The sequence below is a fragment of the Corythoichthys intestinalis genome, chromosome 20 (assembly GCF_030265065.1).
Source record: "Corythoichthys intestinalis isolate RoL2023-P3 chromosome 20, ASM3026506v1, whole genome shotgun sequence".
NCBI classification, from domain to species: domain Eukaryota; kingdom Metazoa; phylum Chordata; class Actinopteri; order Syngnathiformes; family Syngnathidae; genus Corythoichthys; species Corythoichthys intestinalis.
This window is the reverse complement of record NC_080414.1, coordinates 6,846,080-6,867,161: the sequence shown is the minus strand read 5'-3', so window position 1 is coordinate 6,867,161 and position 21,082 is coordinate 6,846,080. Positions and strand designations below refer to the sequence as shown.

At 36.3% G+C, this 21,082-nt stretch overlaps 1 protein-coding gene across 1 annotated transcript; it reads left to right on the top strand.

Annotated features, from left to right (window-relative positions):
* The first annotated feature begins 1,406 nt into the window (after positions 1 to 1,406).
* On the top strand, positions 1,407 to 20,699 carry bco1 (beta-carotene oxygenase 1). Its single transcript, XM_057824572.1, has 11 exons — positions 1,407 to 1,503; positions 1,585 to 1,713; positions 1,801 to 1,930; positions 4,406 to 4,553; positions 4,624 to 4,774; positions 7,616 to 7,836; positions 7,921 to 8,178; positions 12,201 to 12,306; positions 12,386 to 12,480; positions 17,137 to 17,248; positions 20,031 to 20,699. The coding sequence occupies exons 1-11, from the start codon at positions 1,446 to 1,448 to the stop codon at positions 20,174 to 20,176; spliced, it is 1,554 nt and encodes a 517-aa protein (XP_057680555.1). The 5' UTR covers positions 1,407 to 1,445; the 3' UTR covers positions 20,177 to 20,699.
* The last annotated feature ends 383 nt before the right edge of the window (positions 20,700 to 21,082 follow it).

The following is a 21,082-nucleotide window of genomic DNA, read 5'->3' as shown; positions in this document are numbered from 1 at the left end:
AATCAGACTTCTTCCTTTTTCATCTGATTTATTAATAAAATGGCCTCAAAACATTGTCCTCTTTAGACCGTAGTAAAACTACAAAAAAAAAGTACACAAGCATTGCATTAGCAACAACGTTAGCTTAGCACGCTATACAGGTTCACTAAACATAAACAAAAAGCATCTCATACAAAAAATATAACATTTCGCTTACTAACATAACATGTACATTCTTTACAACAACCATACTTACGGACAAATCTTGTCCAAGGATCATATAAGCACAACATTACAACGTAGGCGTCAGCCCGAGACGCCGTGCAGCCATATTGAACTGGCCAGAAAGCAATAAACCATGTCGCAAAGCGACCACAAGAGTTCGCTGTTAGACAGCACAATAAACCTTGCTGTAAAACATACCAAAAGGCAGAATACTGTCTGAGCGGGACATGTGCGTTAATTGCGTCAAATATTTTAACGTGATTAATTTAAAAAATTAATTACCGCGCGTTAACGCGATAATTTTGACAGCCCTAATATATATATATATATATATATATATACTGTATACTATACTGTATATATAAAAAAAAGGCATGCCCGATATTTTTTTGCCGATTCCGATACTTTGAAAATGACGTGATCGGACCCGATCGATCAGCCGATCGATCGGGATGCCGAGCGATCGGGACATCTCTAATTACAACGTCACTCAAATTAAACTAATCCTTGAAGCAGAAAATTTACTTCAAAGCTTTTTTTTAATCGAATTACTCGAGCTAATAGATTACTTCTTGCAGCACTAATTAAATCTCATGTGTTTTGTCTAGCTTGTTCATTTTTTTTATGTCTTTGAGTTTGAATGCCAGTCCCATAAATCTTTCCCTCTAATCCTAATTTGAGTCTCAGAGGAGATACGGACAGGGATTAGAGTAGGTGCTGAAAAGTATAGATAAGCGAGAGACGACTAAATAGGACTTAATAATTGAACCAAACCCAGTAAATGTTAGTTGTCAATTTGAAAACTTTTGGCTGTTAGAAATCTACAATTTTTAGCTTCAGCCTCACATTGTAGCACATGTGAGGGACGTTGTATGTAAACTGAGATAATGGTGCACTCATAATGTTGGACAGTCACAAATAAATGAGAACATGCTCTAAATTGTTTTACCTAGATTGTTAAAAGACACATTACAAAATTAAACCTCTCTTTGTGTTGTAGAAATACGGATTTTCGCTAACTTTTCAAACATTATAATCCTGAAATTATTTCTCTGACCTGTACTGTATTATGAAGCATTATCAAATATAATACAATTCAGTATGTAGATAGTGTTAATGTTCTCACTTGTAGATAAGATAACCATCCCACTTATGTCCCTCCTCTTGCAAGGAGGTTTAAAAGGAGTGGTTTGCATGTAGGTCTACTTATTCAGTCGTCTTCAAGTACACTTCCAGTCAACATGGACTTTTCCAAAAACGCAACAGAGAGACCAGAGCCTCTTAAAGCAGAAGTGAAAGGTAGGCTTGTTTGCTTTTTTTTTTTAAAACACTCAAGAAACATTGCATATGTGATTTTTTTTTTTTTAACTCTTATTGTAGGGAACATCCCCTCTTGGTTACAAGGCACATTACTACGCAATGGCCCCGGGATCTTCTCAGTAGGGGAAACCAGCTATGATCACTTTTTTGATGGCATGTCAATCATGCACAGCTTTTCCTTCAAGAATGGTTGGTCTCTTCACTTACTTACTTCCTACTTTTGAGTGAATAATTTGCCAATAGACGGCTGTTGTTGTTGGTTTTACACTGTCATAGGTGAGGTGATCCATAGAAGCAGGTTCCTGAGAAGTGACACCTACAAAGCCAATATGGAGTCCAACCGAATTGTCGTGTCTGAAATGGGAACAATGGCTTATCCTGACCCAAGTAAAAACTTCATTGTTAAGTAAGCCAAGCCTCACTCTTGCTTTGGAACTACGGTTGATCAAATGTTGTTTAAAAAATTGTCTAAAATCCATAGTTCTCTAAACTGATTGTTGACTGATTGTTAAGGCAAAATATTGGATGCAAGTACCGTATTTTCCGCACTATAAGGCGCACTTACAAGCCTTCAATTTTCAGTGGTGGGCCTTATAATCCGTTGCGCCTTATATATGGATCAATATTACTTAATCATTGTTACCGTAGTCAGAGAACGTCCCCAAAATAAAAGCGATAAGAACCGGTAAATAAGAATTCCAGTCGCACACCATTTGTGTCAATTTTGTGTAAAGACCCCAAAATGGCCCCTTTCAAGACACGGTTACGACGCAGAATTCAAAATCAAGGCTATCAGTCATGCTGTAGAGCATGGGAATCGTGCACCAGCGGGAGAATTACACATTACTATATGAGATTTTTAGAGGTATTTAAAAATATTTTTCTACTCAATGCATGCTCCAGCAATGCCCTGACCACCCAACCACTACTACTAAAACTACTACTACTAGTACTAGTACTGGTAGTACTACCACTGGTACTACTAGTACTAGTAGCAGTAGAAGAAGTAGTAGTAGTAGTAGTAGTAGTGCTAGTAGTACTGGTACTAGTTTTACTAGTGCTACTAGTACTGGTACTACTGGTACTATAAGAGATTTTTAAGAGTTTAAAATACTTTTCTACTCAATGCATGCTCCACCAATGCCCTGACAACCCAACCACTACTACTACAACAACTAGTAGTACAAGTACTACTAGTAGTAGTACTACGAGTACTACTTTTAGTACTACTAATAGTGGTAGTACTTTTAGAACTGGTAGTAGTAGTAGTAGTAGTACTAGTAGCATTAGTAGTATCACTCCTAGTAATGCTAGTACTAGTAGCAGTAGGAGAAGTAGTAGTAGTAGTTGTAGTTGTAGTAGTCGTACTAGTGCTCCTAGTACTTGTACTAATGATATATACGTGATTTTTAGAGTTATTTTAAAATACTTTTATACTCTATGCATGCTCCACCAATGCCCTGACCACCCAACTACTACTACTATAACTAAATTTACTTCCACTAGTACAAGTACTGGTCGTACTACTACAAATACTACTAGTACTGGCTACTAGTACTGGTACTACTGGTACTATATGAGATTTTTAAGAGTTATTTTAAATAATTTTCTACTCAATGCATGCTCCACCACAGCTCTGACCACCCAACCACTACTACTACAACTACTAGTACAGGTACTACTAGTAGTAGTCCTACAAGTACTACTTTTAGTACTATTAATAGTAGTAGTACTAATAGTACTGGTAGTAGGAGTACTACCAGTACTAGTAGCACTAGTACTAGTAGTAGTGGTAGTAGTACTAGTGCTACTAGTATTCTTTCTATTGGTAGTATACCAGATTTTTCTACTCAATGCATGCTGCACCAATGCCCTGACAACCCAACCACCACTAGTACTAGTGATACTAGAAGTAGTACTGCTAATACTACTTCTAGTACTAATAGTAGTACTAGTACTACTAGTACTGGTACTAGGACTAGTAGTACCAGTCCTGGTAGTAGGAGTACTACTAGTACTGGTACTAGGACTAGTAGTACCAGTCCTAGTAGTGCCAGTACTAGTGGCAGTACTGGTAGTAGTACTAGTGCTACTAGTGCTCGTACTACTGGTACTATACGAGATTTTTAGAGTTATTTCAAAGTACTTTTCTACTCAATGCATGCCGCATCAATGCCCTGACCACCCAACCACTACTAGTACTAGTAATAGTAGTAGTACTACTAGTGCTGGTAAGAGGAGTGCTACCAGTACTAGTAGCACTAGCAGTACCAGTCCTAATAGTGCCAGTACTAGGGGCAGAAGTAGAAGTACTAGTGCTACTAGTACTCATACTACTGGTACAATACAAGATTTTTACAGTTATTTTAAAATACTTTTCTACTCAATGCATGCTGCACCAATTCCCTGACCACCCAACTGCTACTGGTACTAGTGATACTAGTACTAGTAGTACTAGTACTACTGGTACTAGTGCTAGTAGTACTAGTGCTACTAGTACTATTATTAGTAGTACAAGTCCTACCAGTAGTACAAGTAGTAGTGCTACTAGTACTGGTACTTGTGCTACTAGTAGTACTTATAATGTGGCGCGTCCTATTTATGAAAACAGTTTTAAAATAGGCCATTCATTGAAGGTGCACCTTATAGCCTACTGCGGAAAATATCCAAGTGGTATTTGTGTATATAGTATATATAGTATATATAGTGGTGGCTAGTGTGCTTATGTCCTTTTTTGCTTCCAAAATCTCTGAACATTCTGATTACTGGTACATTTTTCTTTCAATACCTCCCTATCATGCCCACTTTGCGCTTTGGTCTGCAGCGCTATATATTTTTATTCGTATGTGCGATACTATATATGTATTTTTTTTCTTTCCAGGGCGATCACCTTCCTCAACCACACAGTTCCTGACTTCACAGACAATGGTGCCAGCAATTTTATCAGATATGGTCAGGAATATTTTGCTACCTCAGAAACAAACTACATTCGGAAAATTGACCCTGTCACCCTGGAAACTCAGGATAAGGTAAGGCTCATCTAATTAAAAAATATATATTTTCATGTAGTGTATTAAGTACACAAACTTTTTAACACAGGTGGACTATTTGAAATTCCTCCCTGCGAACTTGGCTACGTCCCATCCGCACTATGACAAGGAGGGGAACACCTACAACATGGGTACTTGTATTGCTGAAAAGGGCAAGACGAAATACATGCTGTTCAAAGTCCCTGCTGTTCCTCGAAAAGGTAATCGATGACTTTGTCCCTACAATTGACCTTGCTGTATTCTTATCGGCAGTTAAAATGCAATGGGCTTGCACAATTGATAACTTGTGACAACAGGAGTTGATCCAGAATTGGAGAACATTTTACATCCCGCTCCTCAAATTTTACTGTGATTAATATTATACAAAGTATCGTTAAAAAAAACTAATAAATCATGTCATAAAAATGAACGAGCTACCAATATGAGTTTTTCAGGACTGATACCAATTATTAGTAGTTAGAGGGGCTGATAACAGTTTTGGAGCTGATATTCAATTGCAGTAAAAGTGTAAAAATTGGCGTAAAAAATTGAATAGAATAATGCAAACACTGAACTTCATTAAAATGCCTAAAGCACGTTTATTGAATCACACAAAGAAAAAATAATAGCTCCAGAAATGCCTGAATTTCCTCGACTCAGAAACATTTGTTATAAAGTTGAATAAAAGGTTAAATAAATAGCTCTCTGGGAAAAAAAAAAAAAAAAGTTGCCCAAAAAAAGGTTTGAACATCTTACTCTCCCACTGTGCCACATTCATAATGCGAATTATTTTTAAACAAGAATAACGTAGAAAATGCTTGTCTTTCTTAAATGCTTTATTGAGTGAGTCCAATCAAATCTGCTAATTGCTGAGCGGCACACACACACAATGAGTTGCCACAGCACACTAGTGTTTAACAAGCAAAAAAATGATTTACATTCGGCGTCTTTGAAGGTAGCGAAGCCAAGCTTCTCTGGCAAGATCAAAGCTTCAACGCTTGTCAATCATCGTTAACTTTAACAAGCAAAACTCGCAGTGCACTGCTGACCAGGAAAAGCAGCTGGAGAGAGAGAGAAGCTGTACGAGCATAAGCAAAAAAACGTAAAGGCGTTTTTTTTTTTTTTTTTTAAAAACCCGATTCTTTTCACCCGATTCCGAGCCTATGAAAAATGGCGCGATCCCTTTTCAATTGTAAATAGTTTTAAATGGACTTTTTCATATCGATATACATCAAATTTCCAAATATCGTCCCTATGTATCGGCTGGCCGATATATCAGTCTTTTTCTAATTAAAAAATGTTTTTTTGATCTGTAAACTGGGCTAATCAAGATTGATAGTTTTAACCAATGATTGATTAATTTGTAGCAGATTATTAGCCATGTTGAGGCTTATTTTACTAGAATTTTGATGCCAAATTTTTCCTCCAATTGTGGAATAACCCAGAGACTTTGCACACTGTTTCTGCTTGTAAGGCCAGATCCTCACTATATTATGGGATATTTACACCAAAAGATATTAACCGGAAACACTTTATTTGACAGCGGTATCATACGACTGACTGTCATAAGACCAAATAAATCACCATGAAGCTTTGTACCAATTGGCTGCTAAGCTTCATTGCTTCAAGAACCTTCATTTGGTAATCACTGCTCCCTTGGGGGAGACAGTCAACCTCTGCTCCCAACTGTTGTCAACACTGCTGCTGTCCAACATGCCTCCTAACATGCATTGCAGCGCTACGGATGTAAATAGCAATCAAAATGTATGTTCTGTGCTAATTATTGCTTCAGTTACTGTTCCAGTTGTTTCATTAATTGCTAGTTATGGTATTTGGTAACACTTTATTTGACAGTGGCACAATAAGACTGTCATTAGGCAATCACAATCATGACATGACACTGTAATAAGCATTAATGAATGCTTATAACAGATGTCATTTAGTGTTATCCGGGAAATTATCTCACTTTTGAATGGATGTTAAAGACATAATTTGCCGAATAACACTTAATGACATATGTCATCAACATTCAGTTATGCCCATGACAGGGTCATGTCATAATTATGACAGTCTTATGACGCCGCTGTCAAATAAAGTGTTACCTATTAACCCAAATAAATTAACAAATAAGTCGCACTGTACTATAGGCCGCAGGATTAAAAAAAAGACAAAAAGTAGCGGCTCATTGTCCGAGCATTACGGTACTATACTATAGTGCTGCAACTAATGATTATCTTCATTATCGACTAATCGGACAATTAATAAATCCATCTGATAAATACCACTTTTTTGTAGCTACCTTCACAATTTAACTCGGAGTTGTTTTAGGCATGTTCTAAGCAACAATGAAGACAAAATGAAGACTACTTCTTTCAAAAATAATATTCTATTACAGCTTCTTGACCTAACTGTACAATTGTATTGTTTCAGGTACATAAAACTTTAAAAGTCGAGAATTAAATCAAAGCTCTGAATAAAAAAACATTTTTAAAAAATCAGACTAAGTCCCGTTAATTCACATTAAAAAGTGAAGATTTTTTTCCCTGTAGGCAAAGTGTTGATAGAAATTGTGCCAATGACTCATTTATGACAAAATATGACTTTGCTTTTCTTTAAAACTATTTTTTATGGTACACGTAAGCACAGACAAACATTTTCTGTCATGAAATTAAAACAATTATATCTGTGGTTTTAAATAAAAACTTTAGGTCACATTTGCGAGTTAATTTTTTACGCTGCTTTAAAGACGCCACGTGATTGATCACCCAATGTGATCATAGGACTAAGAGGCTTAAAAATAGAACTTAAAGTATTCTTTTACCACTGTAACGTAGTGGTATAAGATAACGTCACCGCATTTTATATCTAGCCACTGTGCTAAATTAATTGATCCTGTTTTTACAACTTGGGCAAGATTATTACCACTGCTGTTGTGATAGTTAAGTTTATATCAACCGAGTAATGTTTCCCTTCATTTCTACTCTACTAATTTAATTTCTACTAATTTTTGTTTTAATGTACTTTAAGTTGCTTTAAAATGTGTTTCATGCTGTGATGTCCAGATAAAGACAAGAAAGTCTCCGTGCTGAAGAATGTGGAGGTGATCTGTTCAATACCCTGCCGCTCCCTCCTGACGCCATCCTATTACCACAGCTTCGGCATGACGGACAACTACTTCATCTTCATCGAACAACCCTTCAAACTGGACATCATCAAGATGGCAACTGCCTACATGAGGGGAGTCAACTGGGCCAGCTGCTTGAAGTTCTGCCCAGAAGAGAATGTAAGCATTTTTTTTTTAAATTTAAGCACTGATGACCATCAGGAATTTAACTATTTTAATAACCTAGCACTGTATCTATTTTAGACTCTGATCCATCTGATCGACAGAAGGACAGGCAAAGTAGTAGAAACCAAATACTACACAGATGCCATGGTGGTCTACCATCACGTGAACGCTTTCGAGGTTGACGGTTGCGTCGTATTTGACGTCATCGCCTACAAGGACAATGGCCTTTATGAAATGTTTTACGTGAGCAAACTGAAGGAAAGTCTTGAATCCCATGACAAAAACTACTCCAAACCAAGCTATAAGAGATTTGCGCTTCCCGTTCAACCAAACAAGGTGAGTAGAAGACATGCCAGTTAGACTTTTAGGTCATTCCAGAATTTGAGGGCATAAAAATTCTGGTAAAATAAGCCTTTGCTTTGCTTATTTTCTGCAACAAATTCATCAGTAATAGGTTAAAACTGTCAAAGGTTTAATTAGTTCAGCTTACGGATAAATGCTAACATTTTTATTGCATGATACAGTGGTGTCTCAACTTAAGAACATCTCTACATACACAATTTTCAGGTTAAGACATGCCTCAATGGGAAAATACAGCCTCTTGCTAAGAAAGAAATTTCAGGATATGAAAGGTAGAAATACAGTATAGCTGGTACTCGCAGCTCCCAGAGTTGACAGAATGACGTGTCGCTGTATCCGGCCGCCATATTGTCCGTCATTGTTTATCCGTATTCTCAATGGTTTCAATTTGTCGTGCAATTTATAGTGCAATTCATGGAAGCCCCGGTGCTTTCAGACGCTGTAAACTCATTGGATGCGTTGCATAAAAGGCGTTATGTGGAAAAGTTTCAGTCTATCCATTCGCCAGATCCATATTTGATGCCTAAATCGATATTTTTCGACCCGCTGTCTTCGCCCTCTCTGCCTGACATCTGCTACCCTGATATCTACAACTATCTTGTCCACACAAAATCAGCCTATTCTCACGAAAGTTTGAAAAACTTTAAGAGCAGCACTCTAAGCAACATTACCCTGTGTTACCCTTTACTTTCAATTTTCTAAAATGGCGATAATCAATTAAAAAAAAAAAAAAGTTGACTGTGATGGCCGACGCTTCAAGGATAGGTGGATATTGGACTATTTCTTCAATAAAACACGCAACAACTGTGTCCGTCTCGTTTGCAAAGAGACAGTCGCTGTTTTCAAAGAGTTCAATGTGACGCGATAATGATATTACCAAACAAGACACGCTGACATGTACGACAACATTACAGGGAAGATACGCAGCGAGAAATTATAGCAACTTGAAGCTAGTTTAATTTCACAGCAGCAGTATTTCACAAGAGCCCGAGTGTCGAAAGAGAACGCCACAAAGACGAGATTGTTGAAATTATGAATTTAAAAAAAATAAAGCAAATGTAACACACAGAAGGACTTGCTAAAATTTGTTTAAATATATTGTTCTATGTAAATCAGCCAAGGTAGCCCCCCGCATTTTTACCACACCAAATCTGGCCCCCTTTGCAAAAGGTTTGGACACACCTGTTTAACTGATGATCCGTAGACGAGGACAGCTTCTTTCACTTGGTACCAGCTAAATATTATTCAACATATAATGATGGTGGAAGAAATAAGCATCTTGAATTTGAAACTGTATGTTGTCGGCGATTAGCCTCGCAATGATCTTAATTGTGGTTGTCAGCCCAAAACCCTCTAAATATATATTAAATGCATTTTACCAGATATAAAATGACTACTACATAATCTGTGGTGATCGTTTGGTGCCCAGTTTTCTCGTCGAATTGCGGCAGTCCATCTCGCTCTCCTCTCCGGGTCTCTTGGAATACGGTAGAACTTCAAGTCTCTCCGTCTATCTTCTCTGTTACTGCAACCAACCGCCACACACGCCTTCACCATTTTGATTATTAATGTTAACGAGCAGAAAAACACGCCATAATAGGAGGAATTTACGTAGCGGTAATGCTTAAACCTGACGAGCTGACGGACAGTATGGCGCGAGGCGTGGTTGTGACGTCATGTGAGTAGGGTCTATAGCTGCTCTGCCATTGGCTATTGCCCAGCCTTCCTGCCATCCAATTGGCTAAGAGGGACTTCTACTGTATGTGTATGGGTGTATCCAGGCGTCCTCTTCATTCGCCCCTTGTGTTCCGACAGCTTTACATGCGTGTATTAACTTTCAGTCTTTACTCTTTTGTTTTTTTTTTTTCAAGGACTGGAAATATTTTTCACAGAGTGAGTCAAAATAGCTTTGTGTTAGTGTTTTAAAATGTGATTTCACAAGCATAAAAAAAAAAAAAAATACAAATTTGTATACACAAATTATATAGTTGCGCTTACCAGATTTCTTATAGTAATTAACATTAGCATTTTTTTCAGGTCAGTAGTAATTAGTCTTTTAATTAAACTCACCTGGACGCCACGAACTGTATATAAAAAGTTTTCCAAGAGACTAACAAGACACTCACCAAGTCACCACGCAAAATGCTAATCCTAACGCGAACGCATTACTAACATGAACGCTATGCTAACGCTACAAGTTAGTTTAGTGTGTGATGATCACTTAGCATAGACCTTTAAAGGCTAAAGAAACATGGCAAAGGCAAGGTAAGAATACAAAACTTACCAAACAGCGCCTGACACGTTTCACAAAAGGAGCCTGAAATAGGCACACGATCCTGTGTGTGGGTTGGGGGCGTCACATTGGTTACACGACCATTCACTGCTATAATGCGTGCTAACTACACATACGATTATAAAATATCAGACATTGTGAATTTATGACGGAAATTATGGCGATTTTTCATCGCTTTCTCATCCCGTTAGACGACAACTGGCATCCATCTCGTCATGTTTTAGTCTTTAAAGACACGTTTTTAGCTTGTCATCATGACTTAATCGTCATGAAAAAATTGTTCGTTGATGAACTATTTTCATTACCATCGTTGACGAAAATAACACTGCTCATAATCAAGTAATCAAGTACTCATAAAAAAAAATATATATATATATATATATATATATATATATATATATACATATATATATGTATGTATATATATATATATATTTTTTTTTATTATTAAATTTATTAAGATCATGGAAACTTCCACTTGGGGAAAATATATACATACAGTATATCCTGTATATAATAAAAATATACAGTTTATATAAATATATTTAAGAATTAAGCCGCATCCAAGGATTTAAATAGCCATGGGTTGCCGACCCCTGATCTAATAGCGTTTACTGTTGACCAAGAAGAAAATCTTAATCATAAGTAAAGGGAAAACATATATATACAGTGGGGCAAATAAGTACTTAGTCAACCACTAATTGTGCAAGTTCTCCCACTTGAAAATATTAGAGAGGCCTGTAATTGTCAACATCTCTCAACCAAGAGAGACAGAATGTGGAAAAGAAAATCACATTGTTTGATTTTTAAAGAATTTATTTGCAAATCATGGTGGAAAATAAGTATTTGGACATTACCAAAAGTTCATCTCAATACTTTGTAATGTACCCTTTGTTGGCAATAATGGAGGCCAAACGTTTTCTGTTACTCTTTTCACAAGCTTTTCACACAATGTTGCTGGTTCCTCGCTGGAGCCTCGTTAGACCTCGTTAGAAGTTAGACTTCTTTGACAGCCAAAAATCTTGCTTGTTTGTAGGTGACCAAATACTTATTTTTCACTTTAATTTGGAAATAAATAGGCCTCTCTAATCTTTTCAAGTAGGAGAACTTGCACAATTGGTGGTAGACTAAATACTTATTTGCCTCACTGTATATATCATTTCTGTTTTATTCTGATCATATCCACCAAGAATGGATATTACTTAGTGTACTCACCAAGAAGAACAACGTGAGTAAGATCTTGAGCCCTCCCTCGGCGCATTTTAGGAATTACTGCGACAGGTTTGTGTGCAGGTTGGGGGGGACATTCCACGGATAATTAATATTTGAAGTATCATGTTTAAAAAAAACAAAAACAAAACAACAACAACAAATTGTTCCCACAGTTACACAAAACCAAAATTAAACAAGTAATTCCAATGAAATGAAACTTAAATATTAATTGTAACCGTTTTATCTGGGATACAATTTTGTTTCAAAGAAAAAAACAGCATTTTCTGGAGTACTCCAGACTTATTTAGTATTTTTAAAAATATTTGCAAACATTCCTTACTCTCAGCTTTTTTAGATTTAGTGAATTTGCTCAGAAACTGCATGTTTTAGTACTTTGCAATTTTTTTTATGAAAGGTACAATGTGAAATGTCTGCAAATTTTGGAACGACCCTTAGAGGTAGAATGAGATAGTGAGCTGTACTCCTTGCGCAGGGTGCGGCGATCGGAGAGAACCTGGTCAAAGTGACATGCACCACTGCCACAGCAGCCAAAGAAAAAGAAGGCAAACTAGTATGCCAAGCAGAGGTGCTCTATGAAGGTAAACTTGAAACTTCATGCCAGTCTCACTTCTGTGTGATGTGTTTTACTAATAAAAAGTCATATTATTTCTCCCTTAGGGATAGAACTGCCACAGATTAATTACGATTTTAACGGCAAGAGACACCGCTTTGTGTATGGTAGCCTCGTTGAGGAATCCGCACACTCGAAAGAGGTAATTTCTTTATCATTCGCTACAGGAAAATGCAGGAAAAATGTATTGTTCTCAGCTATGTTGTTTTCCAACTTGCATAAATGAGAAAACCACAAGGTGGGAAACTGTTAACTGTTCAAGAAACAAACCCCACAATCACATAGCCTTGGTTTCTGTACCCACAGGTCGTCTTCATTTGGCAATGCTGCACACTGAGTAAACACAGACAAAGGGATAAAAGGAAGCCCGTTAGGCTTTAGTAGTAGTTTAAAGAGCTTCCTCTCATTCTGACTGTACGTCAAATTTACAGCGCTAACGTCAGAGAGAGGAAACACGTACAAGGACGTGTATCGTTTTCTGTCAACAGGATGATGTTTATTCTTCCTACTGAGAAGCAATAACATCCTTTACATCCTAGATGCTACACATCATTTCTTTAAAATCATGCATTAGTGCCTACATCTGTGGTGGCCCTTTATTTTGATTTAATTGACCTCTCTGCTTTAACATAGTAATGATCAAACGTGGGTAAAGTAGCCAGAGATTTTACTCAAGTAAGAGTAGCGTTACTTCTAAGTCATATCACTTAAGTAAAAGTAGTCATTCAAATAATTACTCAAGTACAAATAAAAAAGTATTTGTTGAAAAGAATACTCAAGTAAGTAACATTGTGAGTAACTGCTTACAATGTCTGTTTTTTTTTTTTTTAATAATGGTATTTTTTTAGAGATGTCCTGATCAATCGGGATGCCGATCGATCGGGTCCGATCACGTCATTTTGAAAGTATCCGAATCGGCAAAAAAATATCGGCCATGCCTTTTTTAATATACGTAAGTGTATTGTGCAGTTTGTTGTAAATTGAGTATTGAATATGTACTTTTCTGTTGTATTTTCACAATATTAAGACGAGTGTCTTCCCATAAAAGCAAGAAAAGACCAAACATTGTGGTTTATGGAAGTGCATTCATTCTTAGCTGGCTGTCGGGCAGTGTAGAAGTGAAACGCACTGTTTTGTTCATGCCATTATGAAGAATCTATTGAGATCAAAGGCAAATCTATGTTGAATCCACCACAGTTTTTTTTTTCAACCTCCAGGTGTTCAAACTCAGGTTATACATTTTTAAAAAAATTATCGGTTAACGATATCGGTATCGGCTTTGAGGAGCAGGAAGTTATCGATATCGGTATCGGTTTCAAAAAATGGATATCGTGCATCCCTAGAATCCTCAGAGGGGTTTCTCTCTCTGCAACAAGGAATTCGATAACAGCTCTTTGTTTCTGACAAGCTTCAAGAGGGGCAGCCATTTTGGAAGCTAGTTTAAGCTTTAAAAATCTGAAAAAAAAAAAAAAAAAAACACATATAATAATCGCAAAAAGGTGTGTCCTATCACGTTTGTGCCAAATACAAACAAGATTGGTAAAATCCTGTACGAGCAATGCACTTGAGTGCATTACTTTTTGAATTCACCTCGTAAAAAGATGACACAAGAATCATTCAGACCAGATCTATCTGACCCATTACCCATCCAAAGAGCGTGAATATGAGAATATGAGAAATGAACATGAGAAATATTGTTACCTCTGAATGGTATAATGGAGTCATGTGTTTATTGTTGCGACATCTCATTGGTGAAACTGGTAGAGCTACTGTCGGCATCTCTGGCAAAAATAAAGCCAATATGTAGAATAAAGAGGAAAAATGTAATGACTCTGGTGTAGCCCAAAGTAGCGGAATAAGAGTAGTGTTTTTCTTCACAAATCTACTCAAGTAAAAGTAAGAAGTATTGCTTGGTAAAACTACTCTCAGAATTACATGTTTCTCAAAAAACTCCTCAAGTAAATGTAACGGAGTAAATGTATGGTGTTACTACACAGCTCTGGTAATTATCGAAATTAAACTACATAAAGAATTAAATTTAACAATACTCAATAGTTCCACATTCAACATAAAGACCTAATCAAAATCAGTATTTAATAATGTGAAAAAAAGTGATCACATTCATATTTTCACCAGGGAAGCTGATTATTAAATGTTTGAATATCGCTAGAATTGTCCGATAGTATCAAGTAACCGATAATATAGGCCAATCAAAGCATTTTAAAATGATGTCGGATAATATCGACAACAATTTTAGGCCAATATACATGATGCCTTCGAAGTGAATGTAGAAGCCTTCGGCCTTTGTACAAGGACTAGTCACAGCTTAGCACAGCAGTTATGCTTATTGACCAATAGATGTCTCCAAACGAAGATGCTTGGGATTTATTATATGAGCAGACCATATGTATTCATGGTGCAAAAATTAAATGAACAATAAATAATTGAAAAATAATGACTATGTTAAAGTCCACGACCGCATATATCGATATCAGTTTGATGTCAGTATTCAGGGTTTCCCATAGGATTTTTCTAACCTGCGCTGGTGGTGTTGGGCTGCATCAGAGTCAGTCAGCCCCACCATGTCGTGCCGCACCGAAATTGCTTCATATCATGACAAATGAGATTTTTTTTTTTTTTTAAGCAACATTTATTTTTTTCCAAGAAGAACAATAACAAAGATACATTTGAAATATTTCATATGCCAAGCTAATGAAATATTTTGGAACGTGACGGCCTACATTTACAATGGAGTATTAGGGTCAAATAAAAAATTCTAAAACACAAGATGCTTTCAGTATTGTTGATTTTAACAGAGGCAGTGCTCTTACCTAAAGCATGTAGCTGCTTATTCAGCTACATGAGCTATCATCTGAATTTACAACCAGTGACGTCAGCAACGAACAAATGCTATGTTAGGATGCGACAATTCGGGTCAAACACGCCATAAAGAACTTAAATCTTAAACATTATGTCAATGTCAATATTAGGGCTGCAGCTATCGATTATTTTAGTAGTCGATTAATCGATGAATTAGTTAGTTGGAATAATCGAGTAATAGAATGAAAAATGAAAATACCTGAGCTGAGTCTCAAATAGTATTAAAAATAAATAAATAAATGTGGATCTAACTACAACAAAAGAACAATTGGCTAACTTACATAGCAAAAGTCCGCTAGCTTATATGATATAAAATCCTAAAATTTTTTAAAATGCTCTTAACAAATAGTTCAAACACATATTCCGAAAAGAAACGGCTAAATATACCTATAAACTAAATTAAGAATGCATTGAAAAATATTAGCTTGAAATAAAACTTAGCTTATGTTGGTCTTAACAGGGAGCAGCAGGATTCAGCCATGTAAAATGAGTTATGTCATATTCACTGTTGCCACTAGAGGGCTGTGTATCCACCCAAATCAATGAAACTAAATGCAAACACTTTCAAAACAAACTATTACAACGGCACTTTAATTAAACAAATAAATACTCGAAGCAGCGAAATCTAATTCGAATCTTTTTTTTTTTTTTTTTGTCGAATTACTCGAGTTAATCGATTAATCGTTGCAGCACTAGTCAATATTAAGGTTGTTTTTTCAGGCTTAAACCAGAATTACATTCATTGCCTTGAAATACCTTTCTGTAGATTTTTCTCTCGATTTCCAAGCCCTCGCCAATGTAGTCAGGAGAATCGATGTGATTTTCAAAATAAAGCGTGAAAAGGAACAGTTTGTAACAGTTTGAAGTCAATTTGTATTGACTTCTAGCAAATAGTAACTAATGAGCTATATATTTATTCATTTAGACATATTGTTAAATTATACAAATGATGCATTCGAATGTATCATTAAATCTTACAAAACAAACAAACAAAAACATCTCATTTGCAAGGCGTGGCGGCTTTTATTTTGGTGTGGCGGGGCGCCACAATCTTCTATATGTAGGGGAAACCCTCGTATCGGATTTTTGGAGTTCGACAATATCGGTTAAAAAGTCATTATCAGACGACTCTAAATATCATTAGAAGTGTTTTGCTGGTAAAAATTTGCTCTGTCAATCAGAGGAAGGAAAAAGGCTGGCTTTTGGTGAAAAAAAGTAATCTAATTGTTAAAATAAGCAGTCTTATTGCTGATATACGTTTTACTGCACACAAATCAGCATTGAAATTTGGGAATTTTTTCACATTATGTCAAATATGCAGTATTTACGTATATTGCTTTGTAGGACCACATATAATAATAGGCAGCAAATATGTTCAAATACAGTCTAGGACTTACTGCACAGTGGTGTTTTGTAGCACTTGCACGTTTCTTTTTCAAAGCTGGTTATCAAAATCATAAAAACATATAACGTAATATCTAAATTGGTAAATAGTCCTTTATCAACGTCCATGTTCAAGTTCGCTGTTACAAAATAAACATGATAGGCAAAGCATGATAACACAACCACATATTTATTTTGACTTTGTAACTGTACAGTTGTAAACTTACATCAAACTATTTCTTTTTGTCTGACTACGATTCAATTCTTCATGGTGTTGCACTGACAAATGTTACATGCCATAAAAAGCTGGGTCGTAAAAAGTTAGATCATCACAAAACGCTCCTTACTTTATCATTCGTATCCACAAACTGTACATGGCCTTCACCTGAATAAAGGTAAAAGATAAATTTCTACTGTGCTATACTGTAAATAATCATCATATCATCATAAGTAGCGGCTCAAATCTTGACAATAACTAACAATAACTGTAATTACTAACCGGTAACCAAGTTTTTAATGTGATCTTTTAACGTAGGTTGCTAAGTTTGACACAGAAACTAAGCAAATGTTGACTTGGAGTGAAGACAAGTGCTGGCCGTCTGAAGGAGTGTTTGTCCCTAAGCCCAATGGTGAAGCAGAGGATGACGGTAAGCATTACTGTGCTCTTCACAAACACCTTACATGGTTGTAGACAGGGGTGAAAGTGGCTAGAATTTCTTGCCGGACCCGTAATTTTTATTTTCCCTCATTTCCTCACATCTAAATGCAAAACCTCAATTTTAACTGCTTAGGAACATTGGATGTACAATAAAATTGAAGCTAATGTAAACATTTTGTTTTTAAATAATAAAGATATAAGTAAGATACATTCACAAAAATAAGTACAAATGAGTTATTTTATGCACAGTGAAATGGAAATCCGTAATTTTCGGACTATGAGCCGCCACTAACCAAATTTGAAAACAACAACAACAACAAAAAAAACTGCATTTTTTCCCCATAGATAAACCACAGTGGACGATAAGCCGTACCTGTCCTCACAGTAGTATGAGATATTTACACCAAAAGATATTAACCGGTAACACATTATTTGACAGCGGCATCATAAGACTGTCAAAAGACCAAATGAACCACCATGAAGATTTGAACCAATTGGCTGCAAAGCTTCACTGCTTCAAAATGCTTCATTTGGCCATCACTGCTCCTTTGGTGGAGACAGTCAACCTCTGCTGCCAACACTGTTGTCTTCCAACATGCCACCTAGCATGCACTGCAGCGCTACAGATATAAATAACAATCAAAATTCATGTTCTGTGCTAATTATTTCTTCAGTTACTGTTCTAGTTGTTTCATTAATCGCTAGTTATGGTATTTGGTAACACACATTTGACAGCTGAGCTGTAGGACTATCATGAGAGTGATGAGGCCATTATAATTATGACATGACACGGCCATGAGCATTAGCAAATGCTTATGACATCATTTTTTGTCATCTGGCAAATTATCTCACTTTTGAATGGATGTAAAACATCCGAGCTGGACATAAATGGAGTTTGTCACATAATTTGACAGATGACACTTAATGACATCCGTCATAAGCATTTATTAATGCCCATGATAGTGTCATGTCATAATTATGACGGTCTTATGATAGTCCCACGACGCAGCTGTCAAATAAAGTGTTACCTATTATACCTATTAACCCAAATAAATCAATCAACAAGCCGCACTGGATTATAAAACGCAGGTTTAAAAAATGAGGGGAAAAAGTAGTGGCTTATAGTCCGAAAATTACGGCATATTTTGAAGATCACACAAACATTGACTTTTTTTTCCATTATGATTATAAGGAAATAAATAAGTAGCCAAACATAAATGAACAACAATAAGTCCAAAGTGCACATTGGACAGGGAAGATCCTCTGAAAATCCAAATCAGAGCAAATAAAATGAAATAAATAAGCCTCTTCAACTCCTTTCTCTGAAAGATCTGACATAGACTTCATAATGTATTGATGGGACACGGGTGCGGGGCCGAATTATAGGGTGCCTATCTCCGTCAAAGCTGACCGAGAGGAAACACAGACAAAGAGATTTTATGTTGAAAATTCTTGTGAATAAATGCTTAAATCCCTTAATTATAGCTATGGATGTAAAACAGTCTCGATTCTTGGTTAAAAGCCAAAAAAAACAGGCAGTTAGCATTTATTTTACGTAAACATGTCGAATGTGCTGCTAGTCTTTAAGCCACTATGGCGCCGCCTTATCACCACAAAGAGCTTTTCACGTTGAAATTCTTGTGAATAAATGCTCAAATCCCTGAATTCTTTATAGATATGAACGTGAAACAGTCTCGATTCTTTGTTAAAGGCAAAAAACCTGGCAGTTAGTATTTATTTTACATAAATACTGCGAATGATCTTTGCCGTTGCGGTTTATTTCTCCCATTGATTTTTTTCACGTTTCAAAATGCATGCATGCGAAAAATATTATAATTACCTTGAATCCTCAAACAAATCACTCCTGAGACGATCCTTCCTGTTTGTATGCGGTATAGCTTTAATAATTTTTCAACCTAAATCCGGCATTGGATTGCTGCATGTGTTAAATAACTGCGACCGACAGCGAATAACTGAAGCGGAGTGTGGGACGACAGCTCCCTACTTGAAGGCGTGGCGCAGTGTGATTGTGTCCCGTCAATTTCAATATGAAGACCATGGTTCTGATTAATTTTCTTTGTGCTGCCCTTATTTATCACATCACTTCAACAAACTTGAGCTTGTTCTCTTTTTTTTTTTTTTTTTTTGCTGTTCCAGAAAACATGTGGATTTGAACCAATCAGAGCTAACTATCTCTACTGATCACATGTCAGTATGTCAGCCAATTGAACGGACAAGTGAGTCAGAGGCGGTTTGCTTTGCTGCGCGCATGCACACATCGATGCGACTTGTCAGACTCAGATAACTGCAGCAGCTGGGGAAAGCTGTGTGCCGTCCATGGAATAAATAAAAATTATCTGTGGAAATGGATGACACAACACAAGCAATTTATTATGCTTGTTGTTAACACTTGTGTATTTAAATCTGAAGTTGATAGATTGTTTTCTTCTTGGAGATGAGATATGCATGTGGCAGCCTTGTAGTTTTTTTTTTAAACATAGGGTTTTGACAGTTGCTGTCGTATTTTCGGGACCAAAGCACCGTTCCGCCCCGTTCCAACCCCGAATTTTATACCACATCGGTGTTCCGGACAGTGTCGCCCCACTTTCACCCCTTAAGTAGGTTTCCAGGACATTAGGTACAATTACGTATCTAACAGCATTACATGAGAGGTATGCAGTGCTATGTTACCTGTTGTAATTTTACAAAAGTATGTAACAGTTTTTTCTCATTTTACTTAACTGTCTTGCTATGTTTTTTTTTTCTTGCAGGCGTGGTTTTATCGTCTGTAATCAACACCAATCCCGACCAGTCCAACTTCATCTTGATTCTCGACGGAAGAACACTCAAGGAGGTTGCTAGGGGTTACGTGAATACTGAGCTCCATAAGGACATGCATGGATTTTTTATCCCTTAAAGAAATTAGTCCCGTATAGCAAAAACATACAATTTAGGGAAGTGAGTCAAAATATATGCTACGTTATATATCCTCTAATGTATCTTTTTTTGACATTGCTTTTTGTTCCACTTGTTTTCATAGAAATAAAAAGCATGTTAAACACACGACGACAAAAATAAATCCCACCAACTCTCATCATGTGGGATAAATCAGTCATTTTAAACATTTTTTGTTGGGCTCTGTCTCAAGTTATTTAACTGTTGTTTATTTTTCCCTCAGATTGTTATTATTCTTGTTTATTTTTCTCTCAGATTGTTCGTGCATTGCAAATATAATTGAGTTCAATCCCCTGGATATTATAACCATATGTAAAAACATAAATCATACCTTCCAGGCAGCTGTACAAAAACGGGTAGTTTTCCTCATTTATTGCAATTTTCTGTACCGCCAAATCAGTGTAAATGGGAATGTGCTGAACCTGTCATTATAAAAGAAGGAATTAGATTGCTGGAAATGAAAATATCTATATAAAATGACAATGGGAGAGGAACTGCACAAGAAAAGTAAAAAATATATGTAATATTTCTGTAATAAAGCATTCAAGTTGATTCTGCTGTCCGAGTCTTTAATCAATGACAGAATTTTTCAGTTGGTAAACAGTATAAAACTTTAAATTAGATGTTTCTAGTAATTTTCTTTGTTTTACATGTTATTCTTGCATGTTTTGACAACACTAAACTGCATTCTCTCAATATCTGACCACCCGAACACTACCTGTATAATTGGCAAAACAGATTTTTATTACTTGCTTACTAAGTACGTAAGCATTTTCGTTTATTCACTTTTAAAGGAACGCATTTTATGTAACATGATATCTTTAAAAGTTAACTTTACCAGCTATAGTTGCACATTTCCCTTTTAAAG

Excerpts from the sequence above, each read along its gene's own strand:
- bco1 (XM_057824572.1), top strand. The coding sequence starts at position 1,446 with ATGGACTTTTCCAAAAACGCAACAGAGAGACCAGAGCCTCTTAAAGCA. Across the intron at positions 8,179-12,200 it reads TTCCCGTTCAACCAAACAAG|GGTGCGGCGATCGGAGAGAA; the intron begins GTGAGTAGAAGA and ends CTCCTTGCGCAG. Across the intron at positions 12,481-17,136 it reads AATCCGCACACTCGAAAGAG|GTTGCTAAGTTTGACACAGA; the intron begins GTAATTTCTTTA and ends CTTTTAACGTAG.